At 51.7% G+C, this 23,836-nt stretch overlaps 1 protein-coding gene across 10 annotated transcripts in view; it reads left to right on the top strand.

The window, feature by feature from the left end:
- The window catches only part of GRAMD1B (GRAM domain containing 1B), a 662,311-nt gene that overhangs the window by 543,485 nt on the left and 94,990 nt on the right, over window positions 1-23,836 (top strand). The window contains exon 1 of one of the 10 annotated variants that reach the window (XM_063943815.1): window positions 17,746-18,256. The exons of the other annotated variants lie outside the window; for them this stretch is intronic. Within the exon in view, the coding sequence (XP_063799885.1) occupies window positions 18,059-18,256 (198 nt within the window). The 5' untranslated portion in view covers window positions 17,746-18,058. Of the gene's footprint in view, window positions 1-17,745; window positions 18,257-23,836 lie in introns of those variants that run through there. 10 annotated transcript variants of the gene reach the window in all.

Raw genomic sequence — 23,836 nt, 5'->3', positions numbered from 1 at the left:
CTGCAGAAGGACTGTGTTTCCTCTCCCCTCTGCCAGTCTCCACAATGGCTCCACTTCCCTACACTATCCCACCTCCGGCCTCCTGTACCCCACACTCCACGTCACACAATGCTGCAGAAGGACTGTGTTTCCTCTCCTCTCTCTGCCAGTCTCCACAATGGCTCCACTCCCCTTACACTATCCCACCTCCGGCCTCCTGTACCCCACACTCCACGTCACACAATGCTGCAGAAGGACTGTGTTTCCTCTCCTCTCTCTGCCAGTCTCCACAATGGCTCCACTCCCCTTACACTATCCCACCTCCGGCCTCCTGTACCCCACACTCCACGTCACACAATGCTGCAGAAGGACTGTGTTTCCTCTCCTCTCTCTGCCAGTCTCCACAATGGCTCCACTCCCCTTACACTATCCCACCTCCGGCCTCCTGTACCCCACACTCCACGTCACACAATGCTGCAGAAGGACTGTGTTTCCTCTCCTCTGCCAGTCTCCACAATGGCTCCACACCCCTTACACTATCCCACCTCCGGCCTCCTGTACCCCACACTACACATCACACAATGCTGCAGAAGGACTGTGTTTCCTCTCCTCTCTGCCAGTCTCCACAATGGCTCCACTTCCCTTACACTATCCCACCTCCGGCATCCTGTACCCCACACTCCACGTCACACAATGCTGCAGAAGGACTGTGTTTCCTCTCCTCTGCCAGTCTCCACAATGGCTCCACTCCCCTTACACTATCCCACCTCCGGCCTCCTGTACCCCACACTCCACGTCACACAATGCTGCAGAAGGACTGTGTTTCCTCTCCTCTCCTCTGCCAGTCTCCACAATGGCTCCACTTCCCTTACACTATCCCACCTCCGGCCTCCTGTACCCCACACTACACGTCACACAATGCTGCAGAAGGACTGTGTTTCCTCCCCCTCTCTGCCAGTCTCCACAATGGCTCCACTTCCCTTACACTATCCCACCTCCGGCCTCCTGTACCCCACACTACACGTCACACAATGCTGCAGAAGGACTGTGTTTCCTCTCCCCTCTGCCAGTCTCCACAATGGCTCCACTTCCCTTACACTATCCCACCTCCGGCCTCCTGTACCCCACACTACACGTCACACAATGCTGCCGAAGGACTGTGTTTCCTCTCCCCTCTCTGCCAGTCTCCACAATTGCTCCACTTCCCCCACACTTCACGTTATACAATGCTGCAGAAGGACTGTGTTTCCTCTCCTCTCTGCCAGTCTCCACAATGGCTCCACTCCCCTTACACTATCCCACCTCCGGCCTCCTGTACCCCACACTCCACGTCACACAATGCTGCAGAAGGACTGTGTTTCCTCTCCCCTCTGCCAGTCTCCACAATGGCTCCACTTCCCTTACACTATCCCACCTCCGGCCTCCTGTACCCCACACCCCACATCACACAATGCTGCAGAAGGACTGTGTTTCCTCTCCTCTCTGCCAGTCTCCACAATGGCTCCACTTCCCTTACACTATCCCACCTCCGGCCTCCTGTACCCCACACTCCACATCACACAATGCTGCAGAAGGACTGTGTTTCCTCTCCCCTCTGCCAGTCTCCACAATGGCTCCACTCCCCTTACACTATCCCACCTCCGGCCTCCTGTACCCCACACTCCACGTCACACAATGCTGCAGAAGGACTGTGTTTCCTCTCCTCTCCTCTGCCAGTCTCCACAATGGCTCCACTTCCCTTACACTATCCCACCTCCGGCCTCCTGTACCCCACACTACACGTCACACAATGCTGCAGAAGGACTGTGTTTCCTCCCCCTCTCTGCCAGTCTCCACAATGGCTCCACTTCCCTTACACTATCCCACCTCCGGCCTCCTGTACCCCACACTACACGTCACACAATGCTGCAGAAGGACTGTGTTTCCTCTCCCCTCTGCCAGTCTCCACAATGGCTCCACTTCCCTTACACTATCCCACCTCCGGCCTCCTGTACCCCACACTCCACGTCACACAATGCTGCAGAAGGACTGTGTTTCCTCTCCTCTCTCTGCCAGTCTCCACAATGGCTCCACTTCCCTTACACTATCCCACCTCCGGCCTCCTGTACCCACACTCCACATCACACAATGCTGCAGAAGGACTGTGTTTCCTCTCCTCTGCCAGTCTCCACAATGGCTCCACTTCCCTTACACTATCCCACCTCCGGCCTCCTGTACCCCACACTCCACATCACACAATGCTGCAGAAGGACTGTGTTTCCTCTCCCCTCTGCCAGTCTCCACAATGGCTCCACTTCCCTTACACTATCCCACCTCCGGCCTCCTGTACCCCACACTCCACGTCACACAATGCTGCAGAAGGACTGTGTTTCCTCTCCTCTCTCTGCCAGTCTCCACAATGGCTCCACTTCCCTTACACTATCCCACCTCCGGCCTCCTGTACCCACACTCCACATCACACAATGCTGCAGAAGGACTGTGTTTCCTCTCCTCTGCCAGTCTCCACAATGGCTCCACTTCCCTTACACTATCCCACCTCCGGCCTCCTGTACCCCACACTCCACATCACACAATGCTGCAGAAGGACTGTGTTTCCTCTCCTCTCTGCCAGTCTCCACAATGGCTCCACTTCCCTTACACTATCCCACCTCCGGCCTCCTGTACCCCACACTCCACATCACACAATGCTGCAGAAGGACTGTGTTTCCTCTCCCCTCTGCCAGTCTCCACAATGGCTCCACTTCCCTTACACTATCCCACCTCCGGCCTCCTGTACCCCACACTCCACGTCACACAATGCTGCAGAAGGACTGTGTTTCCTCTCCTCTCTCTGCCAGTCTCCACAATGGCTCCACTCCCCTTACACTATCCCTCCTCCGGCCTCCTGTACCCCACACTCCACGTCACACAATGCTGCAGAAGGACTGTGTTTCCTCTCCTCTCTCTGCCAGTCTCCACAATGGCTCCACTCCCCTTACACTATCCCACCTCCGGCCTCCTGTACCCCACACTCCACGTCACACAATGCTGCAGAAGGACTGTGTTTCCTCTCCTCTGCCAGTCTCCACAATGGCTCCACACCCCTTACACTATCCCACCTCCGGCCTCCTGTACCCCACACTACACATCACACAATGCTGCAGAAGGACTGTGTTTCCTCTCCTCTCTGCCAGTCTCCACAATGGCTCCACTTCCCTTACACTATCCCACCTCCGGCATCCTGTACCCCACACTCCACGTCACACAATGCTGCAGAAGGACTGTGTTTCCTCTCCTCTGCCAGTCTCCACAATGGCTCCACTTCCCTTACACTATCCCACCTCCGGCCTCCTGTACCCCATCCTACACGTCACACAATGCTGCAGAAGGACTGTGTTTCCTCCCCCTCTCTGCCAGTCTCCACAATGGCTCCACTTCCCTTACACTATCCCACCTCCGGCCTCCTGTACCCCACACTACACGTCACACAATGCTGCAGAAGGACTGTGTTTCCTCTCCCCTCTGCCAGTCTCCACAATGGCTCCACTTCCCCCACACTTCACGTTATACAATGCTGCAGAAGGACTGTGTTTCCTCTCCTCTCTGCCAGTCTCCACAATGGCTCCACTCCCCTTACACTATCCCACCTCCGGCCTCCTGTACCCCACACTCCACGTCACACAATGCTGCAGAAGGACTGTGTTTCCTCTCCCCTCTGCCAGTCTCCACAATGGCTCCACTTCCCTTACACTATCCCACCTCCGGCCTCCTGTACCCCACATCACACAATGCTGCAGAAGGACTGTGTTTCCTCTCCTCTCTGCCAGTCTCCACAATGGCTCCACTTCCCTTACACTATCCCACCTCCGGCCTCCTGTACCCCACACTACACGTCACACAATGCTGCAGAAGGACTGTGTTTCCTCTCCCTTTCTGCCAGTCTCCACAATGGCTCCACTTCCCTTACACTATCCCACCTCCGGCCTCCTGTACCCCACACTCCACATCACACAATGCTGCAGAAGGACTGTGTTTCCTCTCCCCTCTCTGCCAGTCTCCACAATGGCTCCACTTCCCTTACACTATCCCACCTCCGGCCTCCTGTACCCCACACTCCACGTCACACAATGCTGCAGAATGACTGTGTTTCCTCTCCTCTCTCTGCCAGTCTCCACAATGGCTCCACTTCCCTTACACTATCCCACCTCCGGCCTCCTGTACCCACACTCCACATCACACAATGCTGCAGAAGGACTGTGTTTCCTCTCCTCTGCCAGTCTCCACAATGGCTCCACTTCCCTTACTCTATCCCACCTCCGGCCTCCTGTACCCCACACTCCACATCACACAATGCTGCAGAAGGACTGTGTTTCCTCTCCCCTCTGCCAGTCTCCACAATGGCTCCACTTCCCTTACACTATCCCACCTCCGGCCTCCTGTACCCCACACTCCACGTCACACAATGCTGCAGAAGGACTGTGTTTCCTCTCCTCTCTGCCAGTCTCCACAATGGCTCCACTTCCCTTACACTATCCCACCTCCGGCCTCCTGTACCCCACACTCCACATCACACAATGCTGCAGAAGGACTGTGTTTCCTCTCCTCTGCCAGTCTCCACAATGGCTCCACTTCCCTTACACTATCCCACCTCCGGCCTCCTGTACCCCACACTACACGTCACACAATGCTGCAGAAGGACTGTGTTTCCTCTCCCTTTCTGCCAGTCTCCACAATGGCTCCACTTCCCTTACACTATCCCACCTCCGGCCTCCTGTACCCCACACTCCACATCACACAATGCTGCAGAAGGACTGTGTTTCCTCTCCCCTCTCTGCCAGTCTCCACAATGGCTCCACTTCCCTTACACTATCCCACCTCCGGCCTCCTGTACCCCACACTCCACGTCACACAATGCTGCAGAAGGACTGTGTTTCCTCTCCTCTCTCTGCCAGTCTCCACAATGGCTCCACTTCCCTTACACTATCCCACCTCCGGCCTCCTGTACCCACACTCCACATCACACAATGCTGCAGAAGGACTGTGTTTCCTCTCCTCTGCCAGTCTCCACAATGGCTCCACTTCCCTTACACTATCCCACCTCCGGCCTCCTGTACCCCACACTCCACATCACACAATGCTGCAGAAGGACTGTGTTTCCTCTCCCCTCTGCCAGTCTCCACAATGGCTCCACTTCCCTTACACTATCCCACCTCCGGCCTCCTGTACCCCACACTCCACGTCACACAATGCTGCAGAAGGACTGTGTTTCCTCTCCTCTCTCTGCCAGTCTCCACAATGGCTCCACTTCCCTTACACTATCCCACCTCCGGCCTCCTGTACCCACACTCCACATCACACAATGCTGCAGAAGGACTGTGTTTCCTCTCCTCTGCCAGTCTCCACAATGGCTCCACTTCCCTTACACTATCCCACCTCCGGCCTCCTGTACCCCACACTCCACATCACACAATGCTGCAGAAGGACTGTGTTTCCTCTCTCTGCCAGTCTCCACAATGGCTCCACTTCCCTTACACTATCCCACCTCCTGCCTCCTGTACCCCACACTACACGTCACACAATGCTGCAGAAGGACTGTGTTTCCTCTCCTCTCTGCCAGTCTCCACAATGGCTCCACTTCCCTTACACTATCCCACCTCCGGCCTCCTGTACCCCACACTCCACATCACACAATGCTGCAGAAGGACTGTGTTTCCTCTCCTCTGCCAGTCTCCACAATGGCTCCACTTCCCTTACACTATCCCACCTCCTGCCTCCTGTACCCCACACTACACGTCACACAATGCTGCAGAAGGACTGTGTTTCCTCTCCTCTCCTCTGCCAGTCTCCACAATGGCTCCACTTCCCTTACACTATCCCACCTCCGGCCTCCTGTACCCCACACTACACGTCACACAATGCTGCAGAAGGACTGTGTTTCCTCTCCTCTGCCAGTCTCCACAATGGCTCCACTTCCCTTACACTATCTCACCTCCGGCCTCCTGTACCCCTCACTCCACGTCACACAATGCTGCAGAAGGACTGTGTTTCCTCCCCCTTTCTGCCAGTCTCCACAATGGCTCCACTTCCCTTACACTATCCCACCTCCGGCCTCCCGTACCCCACACACCACATCACACAATGCTGCAGAAGGACTGTGTTTCCTCTCTCTGCCAGTCTCCACAATGGCTCCACTTCCCTTACACTATCCCACCTCCTGCCTCCTGTACCCCACACTACACGTCACACAATGCTGCAGAAGGACTGTGTTTCCTCTCCCCTCTGCCAGTCTCCACAATGGCTCCACTTCCCTTACACTATCCCACCTCCGGCCTCCTGTATCCCACACTACACGTCACACAATGCTGCAGGAGGACTGTGTTTCCTCTCCTCTGCCAGTCTCCACAATGGCTCCACTTCCCTTACACTATCCCACCTCCTGCCTCCTGTACCCCACACTACACGTCACACAATGCTGCAGAAGGACTGTGTTTCCTCCCCCTCTCTGCCAGTCTCCACAATGGCTCCACTTCCCTTACACTATCCCACCTCTGGCCTCCTGTACCCCACACCCCACGTCACACAATGCTGCAGAAGGACTGTGTTTCCTCTCCTCTCTGCCAGTCTCCACAATGGCTCCACTTCCCTTACACTATCCCACCTCCTGCCTCCTGTACCCCACACTCCACGTCACACAATGCTGCAGAAGGACTGTGTTTCCTCTCCCCTCTGCCAGTCTCCACAATGGCTCCACTTCCCTTACACTATCCCACCTCCGGCCTCCTGTACCCCACACTCCACATCACACAATGCTGCAGAAGGACTGTGTTTCCTCTCCCCTCTGCCAGTCTCCACAATGGCTCCACTTCCCTTACACTATCCCACCTCCGGCCTCCTGTACCCCACACTCCACATCACACAATGCTGCAGAAGGACTGTGTTTCCTCTCCCCTCTGCCAGTCTCCACAATGGCTCCACTTCCCTTACACTATCCCACCTCCGGCCTCCTGTACCCCACACTCCACATCACACAATGCTGCAGAAGGACTGTGTTTCCTCTTTCCTCTCTGCCAGTCTCCACAATGGCTCCACTTCCCCCACACTTCACGTCATACAATGCTGCAGAAGGACTGTGTTTCCTCTCCTCTCTCTGCCAGTCTCCACAATGGCTGCACTTCCCTTACACTATCCCACCTCCGGCCTCCTATACCCCACACTCCACGTCACACAATGCTGCAGAAGGACTGTGTTTCCTCTCTCCTCTCTGCCAGTCTCCACAATAGCTCCACTTCCCCCACACTTCACGTCATACAATGCTGCAGAAGGACTGTGTTTACTCCCCCTTTCTGCCAGTCTCCACAATGGCTCCACTTCCCTTACACTATCCCACCTCCGGCCTCCCGTACCCCACACACCACATCACACAATGCTGCAGAAGGACTGTGTTTCCTCTCTCTGCCAGTCTCCACAATGGCTCCACTTCCCTTACACTATCCCACCTCCTGCCTCCTGTACCCCACACTACACGTCACACAATGCTGCAGAAGGACTGTGTTTCCTCTCCCCTCTGCCAGTCTCCACAATGGCTCCACTTCCCTTACACTATCCCACCTCCGGCCTCCCGTATCCCACACTACACGTCACACAATGCTGCAGGAGGACTGTGTTTCCTCTCCTCTGCCAGTCTCCACAATGGCTCCACTTCCCTTACACTATCCCACCTCCTGCCTCCTGTACCCCACACTACACGTCACACAATGCTGCAGAAGGACTGTGTTTCCTCCCCCTCTCTGCCAGTCTCCACAATGGCTCCACTTCCCTTACACTATCCCACCTCTGGCCTCCTGTACCCCACACCCCACGTCACACAATGCTGCAGAAGGACTGTGTTTCCTCTCCTCTCTGCCATTCTCCACAATGGCTCCACTTCCCTTACACTATCCCACCTCCTGCCTCCTGTACCCCACACTCCACGTCACACAATGCTGCAGAAGGACTGTGTTTCCTCTCCCCTCTGCCAGTCTCCACAATGGCTCCACTTCCCTTACACTATCCCACCTCCGGCCTCCTGTACCCCACACTCCACATCACACAATGCTGCAGAAGGACTGTGTTTCCTCTCCCCTCTGCCAGTCTCCACAATGGCTCCACTTCCCTTACACTATCCCACCTCCGGCCTCCTGTACCCCACACTCCACATCACACAATGCTGCAGAAGGACTGTGTTTCCTCTCCCCTCTGCCAGTCTCCACAATGGCTCCACTTCCCTTACACTATCCCACCTCCGGCCTCCTGTACCCCACACTCCACATCACACAATGCTGCAGAAGGACTGTGTTTCCTCTTTCCTCTCTGCCTGTCTCCACAATGGCTCCACTTCCCCCACACTTCACGTCATACAATGCTGCAGAAGGACTGTGTTTCCTCTCCTCTCTCTGCCAGTCTCCACAATGGCTGCACTTCCCTTACACTATCCCACCTCCGGCCTCCTATACCCCACACTCCACGTCACACAATGCTGCAGAAGGACTGTGTTTCCTCTCTCCTCTCTGCCAGTCTCCACAATAGCTCCACTTCCCCCACACTTCACGTCATACAATGCTGCAGAAGGACTGTGTTTCCTCTCCTCTCTGCCAGTCTCCACAATGGCTCCACTTCCCTTACACTTTCCCACCTCCGGCCTCCTGTACCCCACACTCCACGTCACACAATGCTGCAGAAGGACTGTGTTTCCTCTCCCCTCTCTGCCAGTCTCCACAATGGCTCCACTTCCCTTACACTATCCCACCTCCGGCCTCCTGTACCCCACACTCCACGTCACACAATGCTGCAGAAGGACTGTGTTTCCTCTCCCTCTCTCTGCCTGTCTCCACAATGGCTCCACTCCCCTTACACTATCCCACCTCCGGCCTCCTGTACCCCACACTCCACGTCACACAATGCTGCAGAAGGACTGTGTTTCCTCCCCCCTCTGCCAGTCTCCACAATGTCTCCACTTCCCTTACACTATCCCACCTCCGGCCTCCTGTACCCCACACTCCACGTCACACAATGCTGCAGAAGGACTGTGTTTCCTCTCCTCTGCCAGTCTCCACAATGGCTCCACTTCCCTTACACTATCCCACCTCCAGCCTCCTGTACCCCACACTACACGTCACACAATGCTGCAGAAGGACTGTGTTTCCTCTCCCCTCTGCCAGTCTCCACAATGGCTCCACTTCCCTTACACTATCCCACCTCTGGCCTCCTGTACCCCACACCCCACGTCACACAATGCTGCAGAAGGACTGTGTTTCCTCTCCTCTCTGCCAGTCTCCACAATGGCTCCACTTCCCTTACACTATCCCACCTCCTGCCTCCTGTACCCCACACTCCACGTCACACAATGCTGCAGAAGGACTGTGTTTCCTCTCCCCTCTGCCAGTCTCCACAATGGCTCCACTTCCCTTACACTATCCCACCTCCTGCCTCCTGTACCCCACACTCCACGTCACACAATGCTGCAGAAGGACTGTGTTTCCTCTCCTCTGCCAGTCTCCACAATGGCTCCACTTCCCTTACACTATCCCACCTCCGGCCTCCTATACCCCACACTCCACGTCACACAATGCTGCAGAAGGACTGTGTTTCCTCTCCCTCTCTGCCAGTCTCCACAATGGCTCCACTTCCCTTACACTATCCCACCTCCGGCCTCCTGTATCCCACACTCCACATCACACAATGCTGCAGGAGGACTGTGTTTCCTCTCCCTCTCTGCCAGTCTCCACAATGGCTCCACTTCCCTTACACTATCCCACCTCCAGCCTCCTGTACCGCACACTCCACATCACACAATGCTGCAGAAGGACTGTGTTTCCTCTCCTCTCTCTGCCAGTCTCCACAATGGCTCCACTCCCCTTACACTATCCCACCTCCGGCCTCCTGTACCCCACACTCCACGTCACACAATGCTGCAGAAGGACTGTGTTTCCTCTCCTCTCTCTGCCAGTCTCCACAATGGCTCCACTTCCCCCACACTTCACGTCATACAATGCTGCAGAAGGACTGTGTTTCCTCTCCTCTCTCTGCCAGTCTCCACAATGGCTGCACTTCCCTTACACTATCCCACCTCCGGCCTCCTATACCCCACACTCCACGTCACACAATGCTGCAGAAGGACTGTGTTTCCTCTCTCCTCTCTGCCAGTCTCCACAATAGCTCCACTTCCCCCACACTTCACGTCATACAATGCTGCAGAAGGACTGTGTTTCCTCTCCTCTCTGCCAGTCTCCACAATGGCTCCACTTCCCTTACACTATCCCACCTCCGGCCTCCTGTACCCCACACTCCACATCACACAATGCTGCAGAAGGACTGTGTTTCCTCCCCCCTCTGCCAGTCTCCACAATGTCTCCACTTCCCTTACACTATCCCACCTCCGGCCTCCTGTACCCCACACTCCACGTCACACAATGCTGCAGAAGGACTGTGTTTCCTCTCCTCTGCCAGTCTCCACAATGGCTCCACTTCCCTTACACTATCCCACCTCCAGCCTCCTGTACCCCACACTACACGTCACACAATGCTGCAGAAGGACTGTGTTTCCTCTCCCCTCTGCCAGTCTCCACAATGGCTCCACTTCCCTTACACTATCCCACCTCCGGCCTCCTGTACCCCACACTCCACATCACACAATGCTGCAGAAGGACTGTGTTTCCTCCCCCTCTCTGCCAGTCTCCACAATGTCTCCACTTCCCTTACACTATCCCACCTCCGGCCTCCTGTACCCCACACTCCACGTCACACAATGCTGCAGAAGGACTGTGTTTCCTCTCCTCTCTCTGCCAGTCTCCACAATGGCCCCACTTCCCTTACACTATCCCACCTCCTGCCTCCTGTACCCCACACTCCACGTCACACAATGCTGCAGAAGGACTGTGTTTCCTCTCCTCTGCCAGTCTCCACAATGGCTCCACTTCCCTTACACTATCCCACCTCCGGCCTCCTATACCCCACACTCCACGTCACACAATGCTGCAGAAGGACTGTGTTTCCTCTCCCCTCTGCCAGTCTCCACAATGGCTTCACTTCCCTTACACTATCCCACCTCCGGCCTCCTATACCCCACACTCCACGTCACACAATGCTGCAGAAGGACTGTGTTTCCTCTCCCCTCTGCCAGTCTCCACAATGGCTCCACTCCCCTTACACTATCCCATCTCTGGCCTCCTGTACCCCACACTCCACGTCACACAATGCTGCAGAAGGACTGTGTTTCCTCTCCCTCTCTGCCAGTCTCCACAATGGCTCCACTTACCTTACACTATCCCACCTCCGGCCTCCTGTATCCCACACTCCACATCACACAATGCTGCAGGAGGACTGTGTTTCCTCTCCTCTCTGCCAGTCTCCACAATGGCTCCACTTCCCTTACACTATCCCACCTCCGGCCTCCTGTACCCCACACTCCACATCACACAATGCTGCAGAAGGACTGTGTTTCCTCTCCCTCTCTGCCAGTCTCCACAATGGCTCCACTTCCCTTACACTATCCCACCTCCAGCCTCCTGTACCGCACACTCCACATCACACAATGCTGCAGAAGGACTGTGTTTCCTCTCCTCTCTCTGCCAGTCTCCACAATGGCTCCACTCCCCTTACACTATCCCACCTCCGGCCTCCTGTACCCCACACTCCACGTCACACAATGCTGCAGAAGGACTGTGTTTCCTCTCCTCTCTCTGCCAGTCTCCACAATGGCTCCACTTCCCTTACACTATCCCACCTCCAGCCTCCTGTACCGCACACTCCACATCACACAATGCTGCAGAAGGACTGTGTTTCCTCTCCTCTCTCTGCCAGTCTCCACAATGGCTCCACTCCCCTTACACTATCCCACCTCCGGCCTCCTGTACCCCACACTCCACGTCACACAATGCTGCAGAAGGACTGTGTTTCCTCTCCTCTCTCTGCCAGTCTCCACAATGGCTCCACTTCCCTTACACTATCCCACCTCCGGCCTCCTGTATCCCACACTACACGTCACACAATGCTGCAGAAGGACTGTGTTTCCTCTCCTCTCTCTGCCAGTCTCCACAATAGCTCCACTTTCCTTACACTATCCCACCTCCGGCCTCCTGTACCCCACACTCCACGTCACACAATGCTGCAGAAGGACTGTGTTTCCTCTCCTCTCTCTGCCAGTCTCCACAATAGCTCCACTTTCCTTACACTATCCCACCTCCGGCCTCCTGTACCCCACACTCCACATCACACAATGCTGCAGAAGGACTGTTTCCTCTCCTCTGCCAGTCTCCACAATGGCTCCACTCCCCTTACACTATCCCAGCTCCGGCCTCCTGTACCCCACACTCCACGTCACACAATGCTGCAGAAGGACTGTGTTTCCTCTCCCTCTCTGCCAGTCTCCACAATGGCTCCACTCCCCTTACACTATCCCAGCTTCGGCCTCCTGTACCCCACACTCCACGTCACACAATGCTGCAGAAGGACTGTGTTTCCTCTCCTCTCTCTGCCAGTCTCCACAATGGCTCCACTTCCCTTACATTATCCCACCTCCGGCCTCCTGTACCCCACACTCCACGTCACACAATGCTGCAGAAGGACTGTTTCCTCTCCCCCTCTCTGCCAGTCTCCACAATGGCTCCACTTCCCTTACACTATCCCACCTCCGGCCTCCTGTATCCCACACTCCACGTCACACAATGCTGCAGTAGGACTGTGTTTCCTCTCCCCCTCTCTGCCAGTCTCCACAATGGCTCCACTTCCCTTACACTATCCCACCTCCGGCCTCCTGTACCCCACACTCCACATCACACAATGCTGCAGAAGGACTGTGTTTCCTCTCCTCTCTCTGCCAGTCTCCACAATAGCTCCACTTTCCTTACACTATCCCACCTCCGGCCTCCTGTACCCCACACTCCACGTCACACAATGCTGCAGGAGGACTGTGTTTCCTCTCCTCTGCCAGTCTCCACAATGGCTCCACTCCCCTTACACTGTCCCACCTCCAGCCTCCTGTACCCCACACTCCACGTCACACAATGCTGCAGAAGGACTGTGTTTCCTCTCCCTCTCTGCCAGTCTCCACAATGGCTCCACTCCCCTTACACTATCCCAGCTTCGGCCTCCTGTACCCCACACTCCACGTCACACAATGCTGCAGAAGGACTGTGTTTCCTCTCCTCTCTCTGCCAGTCTCCACAATGGCTCCACTTCCCTTACATTATCCCACCTCCGGCCTCCTGTACCCCACACTCCACGTCACACAATGCTGCAGAAGGACTGTGTTTCCTCTCCCCCTCTCTGCCAGTCTCCACAATGGCTCCACTTCCCTTACACTATCCCACCTCCGGCCTCCTGTACCCCACACTCCACGTCACACAATGCTGCAGAAGGACTGTGTTTCCTCTCCCCCTCTCTGCCAGTCTCCACAATGGCTCCACTTCCCTTACACTATCCCACCTCCGGCCTCCTGTACCCCACACTTCACATCACACAATGCTGCAGACGGACTGTGTTTCCTCTCCTCTCTGCCAGTCTCCACAATGGCTCCACTTCCCTTACACTATCCCACCTCCGGCCTCCTGTACCCCACACTCCACGTCACACAATGCTGCAGAAGGACTGTGTTTCCTCTCCCCCTCTCTGCCAGTCTCCACAATGGCTCCACTTCCCTTACACTATCCCACCTCCGGCCTCCTGTACCCCACACTCCACATCACACAATGCTGCAGAAGGACTGTGTTTCCTCTCCTCTCTGCCAGTCTCCACAATGGCTCCACTTCCCTTACACTATCCCACCTCCGGCCTCCTGTACCCCACACTCCACATCACACAATGCTGCAGAAGGACTGTGTTTCCTCTCCTCTCTGCCAGTCTCCACAATGGCTCCACTTCCCTTACACTATCCCACCTCCGGCCTCCTGTACCACACACTACACGTCACACAATGCTGCAGAAGGACTGTGTTTCCTCTCCTCTCTCTGCCAGTCTCCACAATAGCTCCACTTCCCTTACACTATCCCACCTCCGGCCTCCTGTACCCCACACTACACGTCACACAATGCTGCAGAAGGACTGTGTTTCCTCTCCTCTCTGCCAGTCTCCACAATGGCTCCACTTCCCTTACACTATCCCACCTCCGGCCTCCTGTACCCCACACTTCACATCACACAATGCTGCATAAGGACTGTGTTTCCTCTCCCCTCTGCCAGTCTCCACAATGGCTCCACTCCCCTTACACTATCCCACCTCCGGCCTCCTGTACCCCACACTACACATCACACAATGCTGCAGAAGGACTGTGTTTCCTCCCCCTTTCTGCCAGTCTCCACAATGGCTCCACTTCCCTTACACTATCCCACCTCCTGCCTCCTGTACCCCACACTCCACGTCACACAATGCTGCATAAGGACTGTGTTTCCTCTCCCCTCTGCCAGTCTCCACAATGGCTCCACTCCCCTTACACTATCCCACCTCCGGCCTCCTGTACCCCACAGTACACATCACACAATGCTGCAGAAGGACTGTGTTTCCTCCCCCTTTCTGCCAGTCTCCACAATGGCTCCACTTCCCTTACACTATCCCACCTCCGGCCTCCTGTACCCCACACTCCACATCACACAATGCTGCAGAAGGACTGTGTTTCCTCTCCTCTCCTCTGCCAGTCTCCACAATGGCTCCACTCCCCTTACACTATCCCACCTCCGGCCTCCTGTACCCCACACTCCACATCACACAATGCTGCAGAAGGACTGTGTTTCCTCTCCTCTCCTCTGCCAGTCTCCACAATGGCTCCACTCCCCTTACACTATCCCACCTCCGGCCTCCTGTACCCCACACTCCACATCACACAATGCTGCAGAAGGACTGTGTTCCCTCTCCTCTCCTCTGCCAGTCTCCACAATGGCTCCACTCCCCTTACACTATCCCACCTCCGGCCTCCTATACCCCACTCTCCAGGAGACTGCAATGTCTGGGTTCCCAGCTCTGCATGTGTGTACGTTGTTGCACCTGCTATGTGTGAAGTTCTGGCTATATCCTTGCATTGTGTAGTGTCATTTGCCGTGTGGAATATGACTGGTGCTAGTTTGGGCTGCAGCGGAGGAGCAATACGCCTGGAGAGAACCCTGCACTCCCTCCATACATGTCTGTGTGTCTGGGATTTTGGAAATGTTCCGACGTCACTGTTTCTGCATGTTGTCATGTCTCCTGTTTTCTTTTCTTCAGCATGAGCGGCAACATATACGCAGAGTAAGCACCCCCCGTGCTGTTCCCCCGTCCCCCCGCAGGCTATTAGTGTGTATCCTGCTGATCCCCACCCTCCCTACATTCTATATACAGTATCTGTATTTTATATTGAATTGCTGTCTTTTCTGAGACCCCGCCAGCTTCCATTCCTTCCTATTCCCGTTTATTAGTGCGTTTTAGTCATCTTGGAAGTTTGCGGTGTTGCTCTGCAGTAGCCGACACCTCCTTTTTATTGGGTCTCGGCCTAACCCCATCTGTCTTGTGAGGATGCCCCTTGTACTCCCTGCCAGGAGGTACCAGCCGGTCCCAGCTCTCCGTGTTTACCATACAGTTAATGTTCTATCTCCTGCAGATCCTTATCTCTGATTGTGTAAGCGGGAGCCAGTAATAACCTCTACTCTTCCGATGTCCCCAGCAGACACTTCCCCGTGCTACGCGCTTAGTCATTCATTAATTTCCCAATGCGCACACAAAGCAGGGTCAGGGCTTAGTGGGTGAGCTGCATGGAGGCCTCGTTACAGTAGCAGGTCCCTCCGGCCACGCTCAGCCACGGTCTGGCAGGTTATGTTAACGGTCAATGAACTGCAAAAACCATCAAAGTTTTCAGTTTTGTAACTGTAACCGCCAGTCCCAGGCATCTGATCAGGCATAAAAAAATGGCACTTCTGCACATGCGTATGCGGCGCAATGCGCACGCGCGAAGTAATATTACAACGAACGTTGTAGTTTCACACAAGGTCTAGCGAAGCTTTTCATTAGCACTGCTGGCCGCAGAGTGATTGACGGGAAGAGGGCGTTTCTGGGTGTCATCTGACCGTTTTCAGGGAGTGTGTGAAAAAATGCAGGCGTGGCTGGGCGAACGCAGGGCGTGTTTGTGACGTCAAAACAGGAACTGAACAGTCTGAAGTGATCGCAAGCGCTGAGTAGGTTTTGAGCTACTCTGAAACTACACAATAAATGTTTGCAGCCGCTCTGCGATACAACCGTTCGCACTTCCGCTAAGCTAAAATACACTCTCAGAGGGCGGCGGCATAGCGTTTGCACGGCTGCTAAAAACTGCTAGCGAGCGAACAACTCGGAATGACCCCCAATGTCTGGTTGGCCGTGCAGCACGGCCGACCGTAAGAAGACGCATGCAACAGACGAGATGATATGCACGATTTGACGTTTTGATATGGCAAATCGTGTTGTTATCGGCCTATGTGTAACCAGCTTTACACAATACCAGACAGTAACTACAAAGCAGAAGAGCTGGGGCCGCAGGTGAAGGCTTGGGGGCCGTGTGTGGTCCATCACCACCGTGGGTCATGTTTTGTATGGAGGAGTCAGACCTCTCCTGGAATGGAGAGAACTCACAATCTCTGGTACACCACCATCTGCATTCCACTTCCCCGGATTCCATGTCATGACTCTAGATCAGAGGTTCTCAAACTCGGTCCTCGGGAGCCCACACAGTGCATGTTTTGCAGGTAACCCAGCAGGTGCACAGGTGTATTAATTACTCACTGACACTTTTTAAAAGGTCCACAGGTGGAGCTAATTATTTCACTTGCGATTCTGTGAGGAGACCTGCAAAACATGCACTGTGTGGGCCCCCGAGGACCGAGTTTGAGAACCTCTGCTCTAGATGAATCACGTCAACTTGTCCTGCCCTCTACACAAGCCCGTCATTATACAGCGAAGGGCAGGGCTGCAGTCTGTGTATGTGATCGATCTATCTACAGATGGAGCCATCTTTATCTTGTCCTTTTAATAGGATTAATTGAGCCAGGGCAGTCGGACTTAATCCCCTGCTGTAATGATTTAATCCCCTGCTGTATTGTTCTCTCTGTATTGTATTGCAGCTGAGAACAATAGATGAAAGGCTTATGCTAATAAACCATGGTGCGCCTAGGCGCAGCAAACTAGCCAAGATAACTGTGGCTCCATCTCTATCTATCTATCTATCTATCTATCTATCTATCTATCTATCTATCTATCTATCTATCACATACATTTTTGAGTGTCTTTGTCGCTCACAAGTGCCTATTGGTTGCAGTGCGACAAAACCCCTCCACGGGACTGCACGGAGTCATGTGATATGTGCGGCACTTGTATATCACGGCTTTTTTTCACGCCACGTTCTGTGGTGCCTCCTCTGCAATCACTTATACTTATTTAGAACCAGTTGCTGTTGCGGTTAATGTTGCAGCCCGGGGTCTCCGGTACAGACTGCGTGGTGTTTCGCTGCGTCTGCGGTGCAAATTTGAAGAAAATGTTTCTACGCGAGTCCGCACGGCGCAGCTCGCTTGCACCGGGCATCCGGCACCGTATGGCGTATTGAGGCTAGGTGTATAAGGACGCATATACCGCGTGTTTGTTAGAAAGCATCAGGAGGAGTGTTCTCTGCGGCCTGGATACCGGTTACTGTTTACACCTGGCTCACATTGCGGCCAGGTATTGATCGTGAGTGAAACCTGCCAGTGACTAATGAGCAGATGAGTGAGCTGTAGGTTTCGGTGGCCGGTGCTGAGCCCTGTTGCTAGGGCTGTACAGTGGGTTCATTGCACTATAGTGACTCTCGCAGGGATCGCCCGTGTTGATATCTCTCTGCTTCCTCCCTCTTCCTGCTGCTGTGTTGTTCATAACATCTGCTGGGGGCTGACACAGCCAGGGTTACTGTAGGGCAGAGACCCACGTGGTTCTGGAGGTGGGGAGTGGCTGTGTGTGTGTGAAAGGGACAGCTAGTGTGAGCAGGAGACAGACCCTGGGAACCAGAGTGGCACCTTGCTGGTCATTGCGCTGCTGTGCCAGCTGTCTGTGGCGGTGAGGAGTGAGAGGGCGCAGTACTGGGCAGCCCCGCACAGGGGAGATGAGGGAAGAGACAGAGGATAAGGCACTTGGCATGTCACAGGACGAGGACTCGGAGGAGGAGGCAGAAGAGTCCCTGGCAGACTGGCAGCCGGACCCTCTGCAGGAAGGAGCCTTGCTGTGGTACCTGGAACAGTTGCAGTGCTTCCCACAGGAGGATGCTGGGCAGAGTAACTCCGAACGGGAAGATGTTCCAGCTGTGAGTGTGACATATGCCTCTGTACATACATACACGTACACGCCTAGCACATGTGACAGACCTGTACATCCGTGCACACACCCCTGTACACCTCTCTGGGTGCCATGTAGTAAACCTATCGCTCAGCCTTTAAAAGCAAAATATTCCAGTTCTGCGCCTGCAGTTTGGGCAGAAATATCTGTCACGCCTCTATGTGCGCTGAGTATTATTATTAACATCTACTTATATAGCGCCAGCACGTTCCGCAGCGCTCTGCATTCTAAGCTCCGCACTGGGCTTACCATAGCTGGCCGCCAGCAATTATTCAAACCTGTAGGGAGTGCACTGTTTCCGCTTACTGGACCACCCCGGACTGCAGTCAGTGTTTCTGTATACCGCTATACCCAGGTGTATTATACTGCAGTCAGTGTTTCTGTATACCGCTATACCCAGGTGTATTATACTGCAGTCAGTGTTTCTGTATACCGCTATACCCAGGTGTATTATACTGCAGTCAGTGTTTCTGTATACCGCTATACCCAGATGTATTATACTGCAGTCAGTGTTTCTGTATACCACTATACCCAGGCGTATTATACTGCAGTCAGTGTTTCTGTATACCGCTATACCCAGGTGTATTATACTGCAGTCAGTGTTTCTGTATACCACTATACCCAGGCGTATTATACTGCAGTCAGTGTTTCTGTATACCGCTATACCCAGGTGTATTATACTGCAGTCAGTGTTTCTGTATACCACTATACCCAGGCGTATTATACTGCAGTCAGTGTTTCTGTATACCGCTATACCCAGATGTATTATACTGCAGTCAGTGTTTCTGTATACCACTATACCCAGGCGTATTATACTGCAGTCAGTGTTTCTGTATACCTCTATACCCAGGTGTATTATACTGCAGTCAGTGTTTCTGTATACCACTATATTCAGGTGTATTATATTGCAGTCAGTGTTTCTGTATACCACTATACCCAGGCGTATTATACTGCAGTCAGTGTTTCTGTATACCACTATATTCAGGTGTATTATACTGCAGTCAGTGTTTCTGTATACCACTATACCCAGGCGTATTATACTGCAGTCAGTGTTTCTGTATACCTCTATACCCAGGTGTATTATACTGCAGTCAGTGTTTCTGTATACCACTATACCCAGGCGTATTATACTGCAGTCAGTGTTTCTGTATACCACTATACCCAGGTGTATTATAGTGCAGTCAGTGTTTCTGTATACCACTATACCCAGGCGTATTATACTGCAGTCAGTGTTTCTGTATACCACTATATTCAGGTGTATTATACTGCAGTCAGTGTTTCTGTATACCACTATACCCAGGCGTATTATACTGCAGTCAGTGTTTCTGTATACCTCTATACCCAGGTGTATTATACTGCAGTCAGTGTTTCTGTATACCACTATACCCAGGCGTATTATACTGCAGTCAGTGTTTCTGTATACCACTATATTCAGGTGTATTATACTGCAGTCAGTGTTTCTGTATACCACTATACCCAGGCGTATTATACTGCAGTCAGTGTTTCTGTATACCACTATATTCAGGTGTATTATACTGCAGTCAGTGTTTCTGTATACCGCTATACCCAGGTGTATTATAGTGCAGTCAGTGTTTCTGTATACCACTATACCCAGGTGTATTATAGTGCAGTCAGTGTTTCTGTATACCGCTATACCCAGGCGTATTATACTGCAGTCAGTGTTTCTGTATACCACTATATTCAGGTGTATTATACTGCAGTCAGTGTTTCTGTATACCGCTATACCCAGGCGTATTATACTGCAGTCAGTGTTTCTGTATACCACTATATTCAGGTGTATTATACTGCAGTCAGTGTTTCTGTATACCACTATATTCCGGTGTATTATACTGCAGTCAGTGTTTCTGTATACCGCTATACCCAGGTGTATTATAGTGCAGTCAGTGTTTCTGTATACCGCTATAGCCAGGTGTATTATAGTGCAGTCAGTGTTTCTGTATACCGCTATACCCAGGTGTATTATAGTGCAGTCAGTGTTTCTGTATACCACTATACTCAGGTGTATTATAGTGCAGTCAGTGTTTCTGTATACCGCTATACCCAGGTGTATTATAGTGCAGTCAGTGTTTCTGTATACCACTATACTCAGGTGTATTATACTGCAGTCAGTGTTTCTGTATACCACTATACCCAGGTGTATTATAGTGCAGTCAGTGTTTCTGTATACCGCTATACCCAGGTGTATTATAGTGCAGTCAGTGTTTCTGTATACCGCTATACCCAGATGTATTATATTGCAGTCAGTGTTTCTGTATACCGCTATACCCAGGCGTATTATACTGCAGTCAGTGTTTCTGTATACCACTATATTCAGGTGTATTATACTGCAGTCAGTGTTTCTGTATACCACTATACCCAGGCGTATTATACTGCAGTCAGTGTTTCTGTATACCACTATATTCAGGTGTATTATACTGCAGTCAGTGTTTCTGTATACCACTATATTCAGGCGTATTATACTGCAGTCAGTGTTTCTGTATACCACTATATTCAGGTGTATTATAGTGCAGTCAGTGTTTCTGTATACCACTATACCCAGGTGTATTATAGTGCAGTCAGTGTTTCTGTATACCGCTATACCCAGGCGTATTATACTGCAGTCAGTGTTTCTGTATACCACTATACTCAGGTGTATTATAGTGCAGTCAGTGTTTCTGTATACCGCTATACCCAGGTGTATTATAGTGCAGTCAGTGTTTCTGTATACCACTATACTCAGGTGTATTATACTGCAGTCAGTGTTTCTGTATACCACTATACCCAGGTGTATTATAGTGCAGTCAGTGTTTCTGTATACCACTATACTCAGGTGTATTATAGTGCAGTTAGTGTTTCTGTATACCACTATACCCAGATGTATTATACTGCAGTCAGTGTTTCTGTATACCGCTATACCCAGGCGTATTATACTGCAGTCAGTGTTTCTGTATACCACTATATTCAGGTGTATTATACTGCAGTCAGTGTTTCTGTATACCACTATACTCAGGTGTATTATAGTGCAGTTAGTGTTTCTGTATACCACTATACCCAGGCGTATTATACTGCAGTCAGTGTTTCTGTATACCGCTATACCCAGATGTATTATACTGCAGTCAGTGTTTCTGTATACCGCTATACTCAGGTGTATTATAGTGCAGTCAGTGTTTCTGTATACCACTATACCCAGGCGTATTATACTGCAGTCAGTGTTTCTGTATACCGCTATACCCAGGTGTATTATAGTGCAGTCAGTGTTTCTGTATACCACTATACCCAGGCGTATTATACTGCAGTCAGTGTTTCTGTATACCGCTATACCCAGGTGTATTATATTGCAGTCAGTGTTTCTGTATACCGCTATACCCAGATGTATTATACTGCAGTCAGTGTTTCTGTATACCGCTATACTCAGGTGTATTATATTGCAGTCAGTGTTTCTGTATACCGCTATACCCAGGTGTATTATACTGCAGTCAGTGTTTCTGTATACCGCTATACCCAGGTGTATTATATTGCAGTCAGTGTTTCTGTATACCACTATTTTCAGGTGTATTATATTGCAGTCAGTGTTTCTGTATACCACTATACCCAGGTGTATTATACTGCAGTCAGTGTTTCTGTATACCACTATTTTCAGGTGTATTATACTGCAGTCAGTGTTTCTGTATACTGCTATACCCAGGCATATTATATTGCAGTCAGTGTTTCTGTATACCACTATATTCAGGTGTATTATATTGCAGTCAGTGTTTCTGTATACCACTATATTCAGGTGTATTATATTGCAGTCAGTGTTTCTGTATACTGCTATACCCAGGCGTATTATATTGCAGTCAGTGTTTCTGTATACCACTATACCCAGGTGTATTATATTGCAGTCAGTGTTTCTGTATACCGCTATACTCAGGTGTATTATATTGCAGTCAGTGTTTCTGTATACCACTATACCCAGGTGTATTATATTGCAGTCAGTGTTTCTGTATACTGCTATACTCAGGTGTATTATATTGCAGTCAGTGTTTCTGTATACCGTTATATTCAGGCGTATTATACTGCAGTCAGTGTTTCTGTATACCGCTATACCCAGGTGTATTATAGTGCAGTCAGTGTTTCTGTATACCGCTATACCCAGGTGTATTATACTGCAGTCAGTGTTTCTGTATACCGCTATACCCAGGTGTATTATACTGCAGTCAGTGTTTCTGTATACCGCTATACCCAGGTGTATTATAGTGCAGTCAGTGTTTCTGTATACCGCTATACCCAGGTGTATTATATTGCAGTCAGTGTTTCTGTATACCGCTATACCCAGGTGTATTATATTGCAGTCAGTGTTTCTGTATACCGCTATATCTAGGCGTATTATATTGCAGTTCTGTATACCGCTATACCCAGGTGTATTATACTGCAGTCAGTGTTTCTGTATACCGCTATACCCAGGTGTATTATATTGCAGTCAGTGTTTCTGTATACCGCTATATTCAGGCGTATTATATTGCAGTCAGTGTTTCTGTATACCGCTATACCTAGGTGTATTATATTGCAGTCAGTGTTTCTGTATACCGCTATACCCAGGTGTATTATATTGCAGTCAGTGTTTCTGTATACCGCTATACCCAGGTGTATTATATTGCAGTCAGTGTTTCTGTATACCGCTATATCTAGGCGTATTATGTTGCAGTCAGTGTTTCTGTATACCGCTATACCCAGGTGTATTATACTGCAGTCAGTGTTTCTGTATACCGCTATATTCAGGCGTATTATATTGCAGTCAGTGTTTCTGTATACCACTATACCCAGGCGTATTATACGGGTTCACTACGGCTGGCCGGCGGTCGGGCTCCCGGCGACCAGCATCCCGGCGCCGGGAGCCCGACCGCCGGCTTACCGACAGCTTGGCGAGCGCAAATGAGCCCCTTGCGGGCTCGCCACGCTACGGGCACGGTGGCGCGCTACGCGCGCCACACTATTTTATTCTCCCTCTATGGGGGTCGTGGACCCCCACGAGGGAAAATAATTGTCGGTATTCCGGCTGTCGGGCTCCCGGCGCCGGTATACTGAGCGCCGGGAGCCCGACCGCCGGCAAACAGAAGACCACCCGTATTATACTGCAGTCAGTGTTTCTGTATACCCCTATATTCAGGTGTATTACAGGTTGAGTATCTCTTATCCAAAATGCTTGGGACCAGAGGTATTTTGGATATCGGATTATTCCGTATTTTGGAATAATTGCATACCATAATGAGATTTCATAGTGATGGGACCCAAGTCTAAGCACAGAATGCATTTATGGTTCATATACACCTTATACACACAGCCTGAAGGTCATTTTAGCCAATATTTTGAACAACTTTATGCATTAAACAAAGTGTGTGTACATTTATGTTTCGTATACACTTTATACACACAGCCTGAAGGTCATTTAATACAATATTTTTTATTATTTTGTGTATTAAACAAGGTTTGAGTACATTTAGCCATCAGAAAACAAAGGTTTCACTAGCTCAGTCTCACTCAAAAAATTCTGTATTTCGGAATATTCCGT

The sequence above is a fragment of the Pseudophryne corroboree genome, chromosome 10 (genome assembly GCF_028390025.1).
Source record: "Pseudophryne corroboree isolate aPseCor3 chromosome 10, aPseCor3.hap2, whole genome shotgun sequence".
Classification (NCBI taxonomy): domain Eukaryota; kingdom Metazoa; phylum Chordata; class Amphibia; order Anura; family Myobatrachidae; genus Pseudophryne; species Pseudophryne corroboree.
Note: the sequence above shows the minus strand (reverse complement) of the source record. Positions and strands in the feature narration are given on the sequence as shown.